General features: G+C 45.3%; 6 protein-coding genes across 6 annotated transcripts; 3 read left to right on the plus strand and 3 right to left on the minus strand.

The window, feature by feature from the left end:
• Positions 1-4081: 4081 nt before the first annotated feature.
• E1B28_003604 (uncharacterized protein) lies at positions 4082-4651 on the plus strand (the record flags this gene model as incomplete). The annotated part of the gene is made up of 1 exon (XM_043160603.1): positions 4082-4651. One exon carries the CDS (start codon positions 4082-4084, stop codon positions 4649-4651), a length of 570 nt encoding a protein of 189 aa, XP_043002560.1.
• A 578-nt stretch (positions 4652-5229) lies between these two features.
• On the plus strand, positions 5230-5898 carry E1B28_003605 (uncharacterized protein; the record flags this gene model as incomplete). The annotated part of the gene is made up of 1 exon (XM_043160604.1): positions 5230-5898. One exon carries the CDS (start codon positions 5230-5232, stop codon positions 5896-5898), a length of 669 nt encoding a protein of 222 aa, XP_043002561.1.
• A 222-nt stretch (positions 5899-6120) lies between these two features.
• Positions 6121-7735, minus strand: E1B28_003606 (uncharacterized protein; the record flags this gene model as incomplete). The annotated part of the gene is made up of 8 exons (XM_043160605.1): positions 6121-6345; positions 6403-6529; positions 6586-6673; positions 6730-7012; positions 7088-7109; positions 7167-7199; positions 7268-7581; positions 7652-7735. 8 exons carry the CDS (start codon positions 7733-7735, stop codon positions 6121-6123), a joined length of 1176 nt encoding a protein of 391 aa, XP_043002562.1.
• Positions 7736-10644: 2909 nt separating this feature from the next.
• E1B28_003607 (uncharacterized protein) lies at positions 10645-12293 on the plus strand. The gene is made up of 2 exons (XM_043160606.1): positions 10645-11046; positions 11098-12293. Exon 2 carries the CDS (start codon positions 11135-11137, stop codon positions 12176-12178), a length of 1044 nt encoding a protein of 347 aa, XP_043002563.1. The 5' UTR covers positions 10645-11046; positions 11098-11134; the 3' UTR covers positions 12179-12293.
• An 83-nt stretch (positions 12294-12376) lies between these two features.
• E1B28_003608 (uncharacterized protein) lies at positions 12377-14421 on the minus strand. Its single transcript, XM_043160607.1, has 2 exons — positions 14314-14421; positions 12377-14259 (listed from the first exon to the last, which is right to left on the minus strand). Exon 2 carries the CDS (start codon positions 14207-14209, stop codon positions 12569-12571), a length of 1641 nt encoding a protein of 546 aa, XP_043002564.1. The 5' UTR covers positions 14210-14259; positions 14314-14421; the 3' UTR covers positions 12377-12568.
• A 324-nt stretch (positions 14422-14745) lies between these two features.
• E1B28_003609 (uncharacterized protein) lies at positions 14746-17312 on the minus strand (the record flags this gene model as incomplete). The annotated part of the gene is made up of 12 exons (XM_043160608.1): positions 16624-17312; positions 16482-16575; positions 16407-16429; positions 16318-16347; positions 16174-16267; positions 16022-16121; positions 15941-15969; positions 15717-15885; positions 15589-15659; positions 15301-15524; positions 15108-15233; positions 14746-15035 (listed from the first exon to the last, which is right to left on the minus strand). The coding sequence occupies exons 1-12, from the start codon at positions 17285-17287 to the stop codon at positions 14746-14748; spliced, it is 1914 nt and encodes a 637-aa protein (XP_043002565.1). The 5' UTR covers positions 17288-17312.
• Between the last annotated feature and the right edge of the window lie 78 nt (positions 17313-17390).

Genomic DNA, 17390 nt, shown 5'->3' on the forward strand with positions numbered 1-17390 from the left:
GTAGTGAAAGAACCTTGATTGAAACAACTATAAAACCGAAGACCCCACATATTCTATCTTTCTTGGTGCCTCTTAGTGAAAACTAAAGCCTTAAGAATACCGACCTCCACCCCTTACACTTGTGTATACTCTTCTTGGTGTGGTTTTGGTTTGCGCACTTCGTGCTTGAGGTGTGTTTACTAGCCATATTTAGTGGTGTTACACAGCGTTATTACCGTGTTCTTTTTTTTTCAGTTGACCTACAACCCACAAGCATACAATACATATTAGTAGGGTCATTTTACCGATATTAATTCATATAAGGACCTCATTTGACCTTCGGGACTGCCAGAATACTCATTGTGGCTAAAATCCGGTATCGCGGATATACTCTACTAGTACCTAAATAAACGCATTTTTAACATTTTTATATATAATATAATCAAAATGGGACATAATATGAGGATTAGAGCAAGCCCAAGCTGCTAGTCAAAGCACGGGTCTATTTGCGGGTTATCCGAAGTACAGAAAGTACGAAACACCCTATAGATGAGAGTCTTCGACGTTCCGAAACCTGTAGGAACCAATGAAGCAGCCTTTAAAAACCTTCGTTCATTTGGATAGGCCTCGTCTCACTCGCAATTACCTGTAGCAAACATGGGGACACTTGATTTTACTATCAATTTATTGATTTCTTCGATATTGGTTGAAAAGACGGAAACAACTCTTAGAAGTACATCTGGAAGTAACAATCGGACGGATGTAACTATCTAAAGTCCACTTCGGACTTAAGGAACGGAAACAATGCCGGTGGCTGTAACTTACAGCTGGAAACAAGAAAAGGGGCGGATGTCGACGATGTCCGGTCAGAAAGGATATTCTACCAGGAAAGAACCATAGGAACGATCCCTGGAATGTAGATCGAGCAGTTTTGGACTATTCCAGATCGGATAGAACAAGAGAGAACAAGGGAGCACATGGGGACTCGCCTTGGAAACAAAAAGGGGTCAGGATGTATCCACATGCAAATGTCAAAGATATCCGACTCGGAACAGGAATAAAGAAAGTATGAGGAACAGGAATAAGGAATACTATATTCTGGACAGTTTGATATCTAATTGACATGTACTATACCTGATTAAGGGTACTTTAGTATCTCTGAAAGGGATTTCTCTATATTTTCGGCTTTTTATCATATCTTCGACGTTTGATTATTATTTATTCGAAAAGGCGTATATAAGGAAGGGTGGTAGCAGCAGTATTTCCCCAGTAACCTACGACAGAAGCCTAAGTGCTTTCACTAGGGGACTCTGGCTCATACTTTGCCCCACTTCTTCGAAGTTGGTGTTTGTATTTGGAAAAGATTGGATTTGAACTTTGAATTTGATTTGAATTTGTTGCCACTTTGGTACTTGGAAACTTTGAACTTGTAGAGTCACTTTGACTCGAATTTGAATTGAATTTGATAGTTCTATTTGAACTTAGAAAGAATTGAACACCTCGAAGAAGTGAACTTCGTAGAAAGCCTTTGTCATTTTGACTTGTGAACACAGAATTTGAATTTGTTTTGAACCATATAAAGCCCCACCCTTGAAGTCTTATCTTGGAGTTCTCAGTGAACCTTGCTGAGAGCGTCCATTGATACCGACCTCCACAAATCAACTACACTAATTGCTAGTGTTGGGTTTGGTCTTGCGCACTTCGTGCTTGGAGTGTGTTTTGCTGCACCTAGTAGTAGTTTTTAGTGCCGTTACCGGTCATGGGAAACCTGAGGTGGTCATCTCGGGCATAGTCTGTAGTTGTTGCATAGCCCGTCCACAGTAATTGCGCAGTCTGCAGTATTATAATAATCACATGTAAGTACACTATTAAGTAGTATAAAAGCTCTGAGGTTTCTCTGGGAAACCTCAGCCTAGATATTACCACAGTTATCTTTGTATTGTCTTTAGTTGTCTTTAGTTCCTCCTCCTTGCAATCTATTCCTGTTTTCTCTCTCTGTCTTTTGCTCTTGTGTGATTTTCTTTGAGTCTCAGCAATTCCTCAGTGTTATTGGACATTCTATAGTGTCCTACAAGTGTTATTCCCAGTGTTCAAGGTTCTTGTTACTTTAACAAAGCCTTTCAAGTGAGTGTTCAAGTTCTGTGTTGGTTCTAGCTACTACAAACAGTAACTAGATTCTTTATCTAATCCTAATAGTATACATTTTGCCCTCTAGTCCCCCTTGGGTTAAGTGTTGTTAGCTGTAGCTCCCCGTGTAAGTCTTAAAACCTTACCTCATTAAGTGCAGCGGTTCTTAGAGTTTGGTTTGTGACAACAACCTGTAATTAAGGGGAATGTGCGTTATAATCCTATACAGTTATTTATAGCTTGTAATCCTTTACATGGCTTATAATCCTACCTGTAGGCTTAAAACCATGGCTTATAATATTTGACAGGGCTTAAAATATTTGATATGGCTTAAAAATATTGGCTTAATAAATCCAGCCTGGCTTAAAATTGATTAATTGCAAAAGGGGGAATTGAACCACTAACTCCACCATGCACCAACACTGAGCAGACATCTTCGTCCACTACACCATGATTCCACTTAAAATAATACATCAGCTTCTGCTTATGTAGGGTTCATCCTGCGTACATAATACTGGGGGCAAGCCCCCAGACCCCCTCATATACCTTTGAATCCCTAACCTCTAACCAGCTGTAACCTGCCGTAACTGCCGTAACTGCCCTAACCGCTAACCTAACCACCATACCCACCCACTAACCTGGACCGCTAACCCAAACCACTAACCTAACTGCTAAGTCCAAATTGCTAAAAAAAACTGCTAAGTTTAGTAAGGCATTTTGTGCATTTTGCGCAGCTGATAGGCTTATAAGCCACTTACCTTATGCCCCCACCAAAACCTTATAGTGAAAATCACTATAAGCCCTGCTTAGGGTTATAATGCACATGCCCTGCTTTATACGGCGGGCTTATAACCCAGCTACATGGTGTATTGACCATGCTGTGTAATCTATCTATCTATCTATCTTGCAAGCTCAATCTTATCTCAGACTGAGGCTTTTCATTAGGTTTTCAAACTCCGACGGTTTACAATAGCACCGCCATCTTGCACTACATTCGAGACAAGATAGCTTGTCGAATTAGCTGGTCGGCATATCTACAGCACTTAACCAACCCCACTGCTTCAGGTTAGTCTGCTGTCCTGTTTGTCTCAATGCAGGTTCGACAACTTTGTCAACATTCACTAACGTTGCTTAAGATTTAGCCAGGCTATCCCAGCAGATGCCAGACTGTCTGCAACAGTTATCTCGATATTTGTCAAACAGTACACAATGCTCTTCTAAAAAGAGAAAAGGGGGAGACAGTAACGAAGTTGCTCTGCCACTCTAATGTCTCTCATACATTCCACTACCACTGGCATCTGAAACGAACTGTTCAACCTTAGAACCACTGCACCCAACTAGTGGGGTTTTAAGGCTTACGTGGCAAGCTAAACAATGCGAACAAACAACAAAGGGGGAGCACCGAGGTGACAAGATTTACTTGAAAATAGATGCTTACTGGGGAATACTGAGAGGGAGCTTGGGAGTGCTTGAAGCACACTAGGAAAAATACTGAGGGGACTGGAATGCTGGAAGGAACACTTGAAAGAACACTTGAAAGAACACTTGGGAACACTGGACAGGAGATGGCTCAACTGGACAGAGAGAGGGAGAAAAGCAGAAAGCACAAGAGACAGAAACACAAACAGAAGGTTTAAAATTACAAGGCTGGGGAAAATAGCTAGATACATGGGGGGTCTATATACTACTGAGCTATCTATATGGGGATAAGACCTAACCAATAGGAAATAACATGGAATAACCATGGAATAACTGTGGATGGCTATGAAAAGCTGTTAAATGACTGTGCAAGGCTGTACAAAATAGAAAAGTTGCTCCACTGGCAAGAATTCTAGAATGCCCAGGATGCCCAGGATGCCCAAGAATTAGTTTCTGGGGGGATTCTTTGATACTGGACATGCTCTGGAAAGTGAACGATTCGTGACAGCATCTATGAAAAACCATGTGAATGTTTATGCAGACAAATTATTCACAGATGAACATCCAAACATCTTACCTGTGTAAAGTTCCTGTGGAACTTTGGGAGGAAATCTTCATGATCGTGTCTGTTCCAAGCTCAAAAGAATACACCCTTATCATCAAAACTGAATCACTTAATGTCGAACGACAAGTCGTTACCATTGTGCCTTTCACCCTCATGCACGTCTGCTCTCACCAGAGTGAAATCACCACTCGTTGTCCCATGCTTTGGGCCTCCATCAACGTTGCACTCTGGCACAAATATTTTGAGAGGAGACAGAAGCTGGTAGAGATGTTCCTGGCAAATTCTGCACCTTGCCCACTCAATCTCAAGGTCGGCTGGCATTATTCCTTTCCGGATTGTGCTCAAGACACCTGGGAGATCCTAAAATCCCATTTTTCACGATCCGAGCAACTCTTTCTCAACTCTGCTTGGGATTTTGGAATGCACCTCCTTAACCCTTCTTGTGGACAGGACATCACATTCGAAAACCTATTATATTTTCACACCCAAAGAGGAGGTCTCTCTGGAATCAGCAAAGCTGACATAGACCATCCCTTCTCTCAGGCACTTCGTCGTGCCTGAAAGTTGGCAAGTGTACAAACAGTGATACCTTGTTGCCTCGGTTTACTTCCCTACCACCAACTCACTACTCTGGTCATTGGAACCCTGTATAAGGGGGACATTGGAGACCTCTGCCAAATACTGGAGGTTTCGAGGAATCTTCGCGTGCAACTTGACAATTTACTGGTGGGAAATTTTTAGGGCTTTTTAGGGCTTGTACAAGTCGACAAGTCACCAGCCTGCCACAAGTTATATCCGATTTCCGACAAGCTCAGATTTACTCGGGTCCATCCGCCAAAGTTTTCTGGTAAACGTGTGTTTATGAGACAGCCTCCAATGTTGGGGGTTCTTGGAGTGCAGAAATCATGTTCAGCAATTTAAATAAAGCTATTTGGGTCCTATTTGGGGGGGATAGTTGGGAGGTACAGACAAGCTGGTGGACTCGTGAAGTGGTGGGCTGGTCAAACCAGCCAAAAAGCCCAGAAAAGCCCAGAAAATCCAAGAAAGTTCACCAGTAAATTGTGTAAGTTGCTGATGTATGGTCTTTCAACCCCCACATCTACCTGCCCTGGCCCCTCCGTATTATTCATCGTGTTGAAATGCCCTCATTACGCACACTGTCCATCTGCACTGAACACGTACCAGCTAAGATAACCGATCCCATTTTAGAGGTATTACTCGCCTCACTTGTATTGTCTTCCCTTTCCTCTTTCGAACTGTCATGTGGTTTACCTTCAAGTTCAGGCACGGGCTATTACAGCTGGCCTTCATCGTTACTCACCATTCTGCAACATTCATCTGCGACTCTACGATATATGTCGCTTCACCTTGATTCCAGAAATTCCTCAAAAGCTTCTTGGGGGCGCCTTTCAGTGTTACTCAAAACAATCCCTCACATAAGCCACCTTCATTTGAAAGATTCGGTAACAGAAAAGGCTGGTAGTAACCAACAATCATCTTCTTGGGACGACTTGATCGTAACTTTTCTTTCCGACCTCGCAGATGTAGGGTCCGGAAATCCTATCCTCCCGGACCTCACACATTTGACCTTGACCAACATTAATGTCACTCCTGGCATCAAGAATGCAGTTGTTGCTACAGCAGCCTTGAGAATTCCTAGCCGGCTTTCTGTTGTTGGCAATGATGTTCGTGCATTGGAGGAGCTATGGGTTATGCCTTGCTATGCTGAGCCGCCGAGTCCTGATGTCCTGGAAGTAATAGCGGAGTTGAAACGGGATGGGGTGAACGTGTTATTCAAGTCGGCGTAGTCCGGGGGAGAACTATAGTTCTGGCGCGCTCAATCTATGCCGAGGGCGGTTGGATCTAAACTCAATAAGGCGGATGGTTCTCATTGAAGACTTTCTCTTCGGGAATAGGCTTGATTTGTAACCATAAATCCCTAAGTAACACAAATTCCAATATAGTGTCCATATACTTCAATTCAATCGCCTAGTACGTCGAATATCCATCCACGTCAAGTCGTATCCGCCCTAAACCTTTTCGAGAACAGTTGCCGCTACCAGGACATCGTCCCCATTCCCATCTGTTGGTAGCTGTACTGGGGATTCGGTACTGGCACTTGTAGACCCCGGCATGCCGTCGCTGCGAGTAGCGAATTGTAGCGTGGACACTCTTCCTGTTTGAACAAAATTACCGGGTCCATCCACTGTCAAACCATACGCAAATCGAACGATGATCAATGTGGGAGCAATACCCTATATCGGGTTCAACACTCGAAACATACATATCGAGTTCTTTTTCCGGCCACTCACCGACATCGTAGAAACAACGACTCCGAGATCAATCGGCACGGAACCACCATGATCGTCTGGATCGAATTCCAGGCCCACGACGAGGGAAACCAAGAGGGTGCTTGTATAGAGAAAGCCGGACTCGAGACTGAGTAACGCCAGGGTGGTGAACATCTAAGGTCGAGGAAAGTAAATGATACGTACATCACAGCTACAATCTTCCGATACCTATTTTCTATCGGCTTCCCCATTACCTCCCTTGCCTCGCGCGTAATCCACCAAATCCGTGCAGCTAGATAATAATAATCTAATAGTCATCGAAAACTTGAGTAGAGATTGGATACATACCCATCAACAACGTCAATATGAGGTTGCAAGCGGCCACCGCTAACCAGCTTCCATCATTGATTCTGTTGGCCTTCACGAAAAGCATCGCATTTGACAGAACACTTGTATCGCTGAATCCAATCGCCGACGCAATGAGGCTTCCCAGAGCAGTGCCTTTGAACCATATCTGGTGAGCGGTCGGAGGGGCGGGGAAAGGTAAGAAAAAACAATACCATTGGTAATAAAGACAACAAGCCCAAGTGGGTATAAGATCATTTTTTTCGACCCCCAGATCGAGTAGCACCTATGAACCTAAACGAACAAGGGTGAGGATCGCAGAACCACGAGGTGTCAAATATCCAAGTGGCAAGTATCGTACAAGCATAAAGTCTGCGACGGCACTGGCAGGGTTCATTTGTAAGTAAAATTGAAATATGAAAATGTAAAGTCGAACGTACTTCATTAGAATGTCTGTCAAATTGGTAATGGTGCTAGTGAAGATATGTTTAGATCTCGCCACGACGATGCAGGTAAGGACCTGCAGAAGCACAACACCCACGACAAAGCGGTCTTCCCGTTATCTTCATGAAGGTAGCTCACAAGGTCTCCGTAGTCTTTCGTTTTTGCTGCAGAAAGCGTTAGAAGGGCTTGCCGAATCAGTTGCGCGGCCACACAAGCGTTGTCGAGCGTTGCTAACACAAAGAGAGTAATGACGAATCCTAGGTATAGCTTGGAGATTGCGTTATTGCGCCGCCAAAGAATACGGATGGATAGGCCGAATAAGGGGATGTATAAACCTGGAAGGTATAGATTGGGTGAGCTACGGAACTTCTTGGAACTTGTAACGGAAATACCATATAACAGAAACATCACCTTACAGCGAAAAAACGTATATTAGCGGGTTTTTTCAAGGAAGGGATTTGCCGATCTCAATTGGACTCACCGAAAGTGTAGTGATAGGATAAACAAGGATCGACCGCGTTGAGAGGTAAGGAGCAAGGCGCTGTTCAATCGTTTCTGAATCCATCCTAGTAGCAACCTAGTAAAGAACAGCGGCCCCCGACATCTCCCACCAGCCGAACCTTTTATCCTTTGTATTCTGGGGCATCCTTGACAACATAAGGCGTTTAACGTATCAAAACCGTCGTGGCGTATTCAGAATGATGCAACGACGGGGTTTAGGTTTGTGTAAAGCCGTCTATCCGCCTATCATTAGATGGTGGTTCTTGCTCGGGCGTGTCCAAGTATCCTGGACGAATATTCTCAGTGTATTTGTGAATACCTAAAGCTTCGGAAGATTTAAGAAAGTATTAGTACTATTTGACATTTCTACGAACACCGAAACACACCGGTTCACGTGTCAACAAGCTGGTTCGTCGAAAAGTCTGTTCCTTAGGTCTTCACGGCTGATCAAAAGAATCCTCCACAATCATCCGACTCGTTCCGCGATATATCAAAGTGCTAATCTGCCTCCGTTTGTCGGGTGAGTAAGGTCTGGGTTAACCAAAAGGTCTCAACACCACTTACTTCAATTACATGCAGTGGGCAACTTTCACTCCCGTCTGCTGATCCTCCAAGTCAGACTGGAGCTCTGATATAGTTCGCTATGACTCACAGTCAAGGGAAAGCCACTGAGGCGAACTATCCAGAGGGTAAAATGAGTCAAGATTGATTGGTGCTTCAATCCCCCAAAGCACATGCTACTGTTGGACAGATATACAAGGTTACCGAATCCCATTCCCTAGGAATCGGAAAATATAGCCACGACATGATAAAGCCATAATGGAACCACGAGTTCATGGAATGATTATCGAAGGCCTAATTTGACATGAAACAGTGTTAGGACGAGATATAACCTTTCAGAACGATCACTCAAACAAATGGTTGATTACGTTTTTAATATTCCCAAATATGATTCCAATTATTCTTCTTCTGATTCGGGGCCTCCGCAATCTTTCCCAACTTCTCTCACTATCCAAACCGACAAGATACAGGTATCCATAAAAACCATCACAAAAGCAGCAGATGTGATGCAAACAATCATCGATCCGTCATCCCAACCCATGTACCGAACGAGCGTCGTGAAGAAGGACCCTGAATATAAGGAGAGAGCGCCTTGATGGTAGCAGCTGATGCAGGAACGTGGGACTTGGGCTGTTGCAAAACAGAAAAGGGGTCATGTGACAGCCCCTCTCGTTCAAGTCTTCTTGGCGATTAAGCAAATGTCCTCTAATTCGACACGAGGTATGACCAAGTTTTGCTGTCTTCGACAGCGACCTTGCCATCTCTGGTGATCTTCGAGGATCAGGCTATTGCTGAAAGACTGGATTCGGATTCGTATGCGCTTACCAGCACTGTCCAACATGGTCACGTGATGACATAGGAGCAGCCAGAACACCGGTACACCTTGAAGGCTAATAATAGTGATGTCGTCGATAGTTTCTGAGGTCCACGTCCTTCTCAGGGCTAGCACGTCAGGCTGTGGTCATTCACAATCACAGTTAGATTAATTGGCTGGCATGGGATATGGTATGCGCACTAACATTTGCATTTGTGTGGTCCCTGGCACACCAGAAAAGCGAAAAATTATTTCGAGCTTAATTGACTACTGAAGGTAGCTAAATCGGGATGTAGATACACTCAAATGAAATATGATTCGATATCCAGTCAATCAAACCATTTGAAATTGTACCCGATACTATCCTGTTCGGTATTGATTTCAGCCAAACAGAGAGGGAAATTGATTAGAAAACTATCTATTTGGCCGAAAGGTAAATTGTTTTTGTTTAGATCATTTTCGGTTTTGGGTAAAGCGAAATGCCGGATTTTAATTGTGCAGAATGCCGGACTGATTTTTTCCCAGCGAACGTTAGTGGGGAAAAATCAGTACGGCATTCAAGTCAGGTGAAATCCGGCATTTTACTTCGCCCAAAACGGGAAGTGATTTGTGGAGAATTTGCCTACTCTTTGGCCAAATAGACCGTTTTCTGTTCAATTTCCCTGTTTGTTCATCTGATATAAATACTGAATAGGATAATATCAGGTACAATTTTGAATGTTGTGATTGGCCAGATATCAAATCATATTTCATTCAAGTGTATCTACATCAAATCTACATCCCGATTTAGCTACCTTCAGTAGTCAATTAAGCTCGAAATAATTTTTCGCTTTTCTGGTGTGTGGTCAAAGAGATAGAACAACCAGAGCAACGTGACTGTGTGCATGATCGTTCAAACGTAGTCTAGCGTAAGCCTTGGCGTCGAAGGTTGGAAAGGGATGACCATGCTTAGGGCGAAGAGTTAATGACGGATTCCAGGCGTTGAGCACAAGGCAAAGCATACCTATCTGTCGCTATGCTCCCTTCTCGCAATAGCTACTAGCATCGACATCCCGATGTTCAAACGAACCCTTATCATCGTCACAACCACTGCATGCCTGGTTTCTCATCGGAGAATGGTGAGGGTCGTAATTAGTGAGCACAAACAGGTAAGAACCGAGCGAATGGAGAGCGATGGCAAGTGATATTCCGCACCGGAAAATAAGCGTCCATTCAGAATCTTGACTTTTGTTATATCGTCGTCATTAGCTCTAGGATGACTGGCCCTGCCAACTGGCGATGTTTCAATTTTAATCTGTGTCGACTAGAGCATTCAGGCATAGAATTCATACCTAGACCACGTATCACAGAGGTCATCGTCCGGAATAAATAATGGAGAAAACCACGACAGGACGTTGAGGTTGGAAGAAACCAGAAAGCGACGTGATGTCACATGTCACAGAATCTCCCAGAGTTGGCGACTTTTCGCCCCACGCACGTGCCTATGATGATCCAAAAAAGGAGATCCGGCAAACCGGCATTTGGCACTCTATGTCACAGTTGTTACAATGTGACAACAATGCTAAATCCATCGCAGTGGTGTGACGCTGACGCGTCGCGGTGACTCCTCGTCCCTGGTTAGGGCTGTGTCGCTCTTAGGAAAAGAACCGGTCAACAAAGAAGACGAAACCATCTTGGGGGTGCTCAAGCGGAATGGCTCGCAGTCGAGTCCGTTTTGTGTCATCGTGGACACGATTTGGACACGATCCTGATCTCCGAGATCCCCAATATTTTGCAGGATGGTGGCAGGTGCTTTGGAAATTGGAATTTACCATTTGGCCACATGTCTCAATATCTCGACCACATCGCACAATGAGGGTTTCTAACCGGGAACAATCGCTCTGTGGCTTATTGTTCCACGTTCTTGGAACCCCTCCACAGTATATATAGATTGCAACTCCACATCGACTCAGGCCTTTGTCCTCCCCCCATATCCCACCCAGCACATCAAGACGTAAAAAGTTTGTTTTTACATCACACGTTCTATCTGTCTCTAACGAGTACTCTAAAAGATTACAGTATCCGAAAAAAAAATCAAGAAAAGAAGAAATGGTTGTTTCCAGTATCCAAACCTTCCTAGCTCGCCAACTCCTCCGCTATCGTACACTCCTTTTACGACCCATCCGACAGGTTCTTGGCCGGCCCAAGCCTCGCATGAAGCTCGCTAACAAACCTGGTTCCGTTCACACCCTTCTACCCAAAACCCCCAAACTTTCCCGCCGAAAACGAGTCACGCCGAACGGTTACAGCTCCAAATCCGCCGTGATTACACCCAAACGCAAAGCCATTTTGTTCAACCCCGACAGGCTTAGGAACAATGGAAAAGTAGTTACTGGCCTCAAGCGTACCTCTTTCGAACCCGTACTCACCATGTCCGTCACCGACTTTTATCGTGCCACCGAACGCGCAATCTCCAAAAGCCCTCGTAAAGACGTGACCAAAGAGGACAAGGCCATTCTCGACAAACTCCGTAGGGCGACATTCAAACATGACATGATTGCTGGCGTTAAAGCCGTCGAGAAGCAGCTGGGTAATATTGACGTTGCCGCAAACGCTCGATGGGCGAAAGAGCACGAGGTCATTGCCAGACAACTGTTTGACGAGGATCGCAAACGTGCGAGGTTGGCCGTTATGCAGGAAGATAGGGAAAAACGGGAAAACAAGAAGCTGAAGGATTATTTGGGGAGGCTCGTTCAGGCTGCTCGTCGCGGGGAGAAGCCTGACATTCCTCCTCCTTCTACAACCGAAGTCAATAGGTGGTCTTACTACGAGACGAATTGGAAGGATATTCTTGATGGTAAAGTGTCACCTTTGTTTGTTTTCAAGGATTTCCCGTGGCCGACTTTGAATCCCAACGGGTTGGAAGTGGAGGATTATGAGGAGTTTTTGATTTCTCCCCTTCGACCTGGGTATGAGAAGTTGTATTGGAATGAGCGGGTGGACAAGGAGCGAGTGCTCTGGGATGCAAAACACGTTGAGGAGAAGGTGATCCCGTTCGTGGAGGAGAGATTCCGGGATCAGGTTGTCAGAGGTGCTGGGGCTATCAGAGGATATCTGGATACGATCGTCGAGAAGTATAATGCTCACAACTAGTAACAAGTTTACCATCTTCAAATTCTACTTACACTCGTTTATATTCTTTTCCCTAATCATTTCTTTCTGTGACGTTCCTTTTATTGACTTATCCCTGGTAATCATTCGCTGGCGCGATGAAATGAAACCTTGGCCAATCAAGTGTCCTCTCCGACATAGTACCTCAACCTATACTTACCAATATCCTTTGGATAACGACCGTATTTTCGCTTAAAGAAAGATAACGAAAAGACAGAAAAAGATTTCACAAACGTTCCAGAGCCGCAATTTTTTGTATTCTTTACATTAATAAGACCAAGTAACCGTAAAAGGTGAATCAAGTTCAAAATATTCAATATACCGAATTCAGTGGGGTTGGATCCATAAGCCCCATCAAAATTTTCATGCGCATCACCACGGGTCGAAGCGGGAATCAGGCCATGGCAATGGACTAGACTCACAGTACGCATTTGTTCTCTCAAACGTCACATTCACCCCTTCCGCCTTCAGTTTCCGTATTGCCTCAAGCATATGAGGTTCCAAGACGAATTTCTGTCGTTCCTCGTAGCACAGAATACGAAGCTTCATCAACGGATATTGAATACCCTGGACAGCAGAAAAGCGGCTTGGGCTCCTCGACTCCGCCAAAGCGACGATTTGACCCATGAATTCCGAGTTCAGTTGGATATGGTGGAGGGATAGACACTCGAGTCTGGGGAGGAGAGATGTATCGGTGAGATCGGCGACTGATGATACGATGAAAGTGTCGGATCTGAAAGACTGATTTTCCTCTCTATCATTATACATCACGGGTTGTCCGCCTCCTAAATCAAGGTGCGTTAAGTGTGGTGTCGTTCTTAGTATTAGGGAGAGGGGTTCCCAGACGGCAGGAAAATGGATAGAAGTAAGCGTGAGCGACACGTGTCGTAGGGTTGTCGAGGCATTTTGTAGCATGGTAAGGAGTGATGGAGGCCATGGCTTCTGGTGTGATGAGTGTGGTGAGCTTGACTGAAGCTCGAAACTTGAAAGTTTAGGAACCACAAGAGACGAAAAGAATACGCAGAGTACCCCATAGGTCATCTCCGTTTGACAGTTATTTCGGATGACCAGTGTCTGTAGGGAGGGCATCACCGTCTGTAGGCTAAACGAGGGCATCGCTGCCTGTGAGGGGGGCATCTCCGCACCGGCGACTCTGTCGACCGAATATGAAGCCTTAGCAAAATGTCGCAATGTCAGAGAGCGAAGATTTTTAAACGCCCCCAGTGCTCGGAGCAGGTCTCCAGGGACATTATCGAAACGAATGCGCTCGATGAACAATGTAGTTATTTGGAGGTAGGGAAGGAAATCGGGAGGATACCAGGTTAAATCATCCACTGCCACTTCCGTCAACTTTGAGGTCGAGTCAAGGAGTGCTTGCCAGAACGGGTTATCTCCCTTCAATTCAAATAAAGAATTGATGGCACATGGGTAATTGAGGCGTAAAGACGATATATTGTGAAATGCCAAATCCAGACCTTGAAAACCGTAGAAAGGGGAATCGTAATCGTCGATCTCGATAAATAGTCGGTTGCAACGTGAAAAATGACTTGAAAGACTCCTCAAGATGGCGACATTATGTTCCGATTGTTCTGACGGTTGTTCCGATTCGTTCCAAGCCTCTGCGCCAATTATGACGCGGATATCCAGAGGATGATCTGCAGAATTGGTGAGGAAGGTATCGAGAAGACTTTCGGCAGGTAAGGGAGTCCAGTTGAACGTGATGGAAATTGAAGACCAAAGCCTGGGTGATCCGATAACAATAGTCCTCCACCGAGAGCAGACATGAGAAAGTGTGATGGGAATTTTGACCAAGGTAGTCAAAGCTCCGAACTTTTCGATTGTAAGAGAATAACCCTTTTCCTGGGAGCACGCGAATACAAATACGGTTTTCCAGATTTCAACTGGCAGCTTGCAACGAGCAGAGACTGCTTTGCACCGCTTCAGCTCCTTTGACGCAGAGGAAAGTTCTGTCTCCCAGGGATGATGGGGTTTGGAGTCGATTGGGCGCAACATATAGACGGCTGTTTGTCCCTGGCACTGTTCGCATAGATTGCCTGAGCGTGCTAGTAAATGCAAAGTAAATCAGTTGTGTTGAAGAGATAAAGTCGTTAGCGCACCAATTGACTCTTTTCTAATGTCTCAACTGCCTTCAAAGGCTGCTGTTTGTAACTTGTGGACTTGATGCAGATGGGGTTTAGTTTGAAGGGGCGTCGCATGGGTGTGGGATAACAGGAATAATTTCAAAGTCCGACAAGTCGGCTTCGTCGGGCACCCGGCTCATAAGCGCATAAACGCCAAGCGCCTTGACCGTCCTTGCTTGACCTCATTCAAACACAGCTCCCTGTTACACGTCTGTAACATTAAAACAATCAGCGAGTCATAATTCAAGTTCAGAATGCATAGCTCCTCCAATAACAAGTTGGTACAGATTTGTAGTAAGTAAACATTTAGAGAACAGTGTTCTAATTGGAAACTAAGTACTAATCACTCAGTGTCAGGTTTGGCAATTTGTGGCCAAATCAACAATATTTCAGTGAAATCCAAGTTTCTCACTGTAAATTCGTGTTTTGGGTTTGGGTTAAGTTTCCCGATGTCCCTTTCGCTGGTGGATCACCCGTCACCGTCTCCCAACCCGGTCCTTCTTCAACGTCCCAATCCCCATTGCAGGCCCAGTCCCAATCAACCGTATCGAGTAGCTTCTTCTGCGCGCGCACGAATGTTTCCACTGGGCACATACCATCTTTATTGGAAGGACATCCTTCGATATTGGACAGTGGGGCAACACCGTCATTGATGATCACTCTGATTTGTGGTTCTGGTTGCGAGTCGCACGACAATACTGCCAGTGGGAAGGATCAGAGGGCTTAGGTTCAAGCTACAAGACACTTCGATAAGGGGGGGGGAAACTGACGTTGGAACTGAATGTTTGATGCGAATGGGGCCAGCTGTGTCACTCGGAATGTTCTGTTCTCAGGAATATGATCGAAAGGTAACGGTCCGTCTTGCGCGAAATACGTCAAGTTTAGTGCAGTGATAACTGGAGGTATGCGTGTAAAATTCAAATTACGTGAGCGGACGAGGGAGTCAATCAACGTACTACTCACTGTTAAGCATGACAGCGTCGTGGGTGGCATCTACGTATAGACTCTGGTTAACCGGGAAAGTCCGTATATCACCGTCGAGTGTGAAGTTCATCGAGAACCTATTGTTGTCCTGAGTGACGGGTTTGCGTTCTAAACGGTTAATCATTTCTTGCACCCATCCTGCACCCTGAACGCGTCCGACAGGAGACCCGAAGGCGGAGTTGTACCAAAGCCATAGATCAAATCTGACATGAGGCCCGGGGTCAGAAACAGATACTTTAAGTGAAAAAAACCGAAATCCAAACGAACGCGTAATTAAATCCTTCCCACTCGCCTTCAGTGAAAGGTTCGCAGAACTTGGAGTAGCCGATAGCAACGGTCTGGGAGATGGTTGAATTTTGGAGAAAAAATTGAAATATAAAGATTAGGGAATGCACCTCATACGCGCACATCTGCTGCATAGTAAAAACGTCTTCTATGATCAGATTGTAACCGGGTATCTGAGCTTGGAGACGTTCTCTGGCGGGCTTCAAGTAGTTCTCGGCCCATTTTTTAAGGTACCAGGTACCACGGTCGGCAACAGAGCTACGGCCAGTATTCGGGCAGCTGTTGTCTGGGGTGTGAGCATTACAGAGGTCAGGACCTAATGAATAGAATTTACCTATTGTAAGGCGCCAGAGTATTCTTGAACTAGAGATCCGACGTTGAAGTGGTGGAGTTGCGAGAGGAGAAAAGTACTTACACTGGGGGCCTCAATAGTGATGCTCTGCTGGTATTTACCTTCGAGCGGGAGACCAAAAAATCCTAAAGCAAAATTAAGAGCTGAGTGAAGCATGCGATCCCTGAGTGGGAATGTTTAGGCTGGTTCCCCGAGCTGAATGACGCAATACATACTGGGATTCGGTTCTGAATACTGGAATTGTGTTGGTATCCGTGAAATTTTCCAACAGGAAGCCGTATTTGAGGCGCATGGAGATTCCGAGATCAACTACAAACAAATGTTAGAGAATGCTATCCGAGCAGCCCACGTTTACGCACAGAGTTGTTGTCGTCCAAATGGTGTGAGCACTACAGTTTCGTCACAGTTAATCCCGATTTAGTAGTGTAATATGAGGTTGAACACAAACATTCTTCGCCCAATTTGTACGTCCTACATAGCACAATTGAATGTTTCGAGGGGTGACAGGCAGCAAATTACCCACCACTCGTTCAAGAAGCTCAAATTGCCTGATGCTGTCCATTGACTAGCGGCTTTATTGAGCCGTGTAGCAAGGGACGCGGGTCCACCATAAGATTCTGCAAGTGGTGAGTCCATGTACGACACATTCAGAAACCACGGCCCACCGAAGCTAGCAGTCGGATACCTTGCTCCGTGTCTATGCAATAAATGTAGACCCGTGATTCTACACGTATCGGGGACCTCTGGACCTGAATCGATTCCAAATCCACCTTTTTTGATGCTATACCAAGGAGAAAGATTTCCCCACTTTTGAAATAAGTCGAATTGACTGTCTGAAGTCTCTGGGATAACGAGTTGTGCCGCCCCGGTGTGGATAGGATAGCTGGGAGCGGTCACAACGACTGCCGGTTCTCCGCCTGTGGGGGTTCCACCAGCGAATCCAACGTCGGTTGGGAAAAGGCTGGGGAACGCATTGGTCGGAGATGACGGAGGGTAGTGATGTACCGTGGTTGAACCGACCAATGGAGGTGCTGCTGCTTCCCGATGAGTTCCAACAATCCCAAGGGTATCGGAACGACATGAGGATACAGTGGCTTTGCGGAACAAAGCGTAGTGTACGAATATACAAGTAAAAGCACCTGCTGCAAAAGCGCTTACGAAGTGAAGAAGTGAGAAAGAACGTCTAGCAGTGAGCCAGGTGGTTGGAGGTTTAGGCTCATCGTCGTGTTCCTGCTTCAATGGACTGTGTGTAGGTAGCAATGTCTCGTGCTCGTCGTCACCGGCAACGACAGCGTACTCGTGCCCACCAGACCTAGAAGGGTTGGTCATCGTGGTTGAAGATGTAGGAGACCGATGAGTTCCTGGGAGGCTACCGCAGACGTGACGTGAGCCTATTTACCCTGTCAGTCTTGAAGGAGTGCACGGTCTGTCA

This window comes from Marasmius oreades, chromosome 11 (genome assembly GCF_018924745.1).
Source record: "Marasmius oreades isolate 03SP1 chromosome 11, whole genome shotgun sequence".
NCBI lineage: Eukaryota > Fungi > Basidiomycota > Agaricomycetes > Agaricales > Marasmiaceae > Marasmius > Marasmius oreades.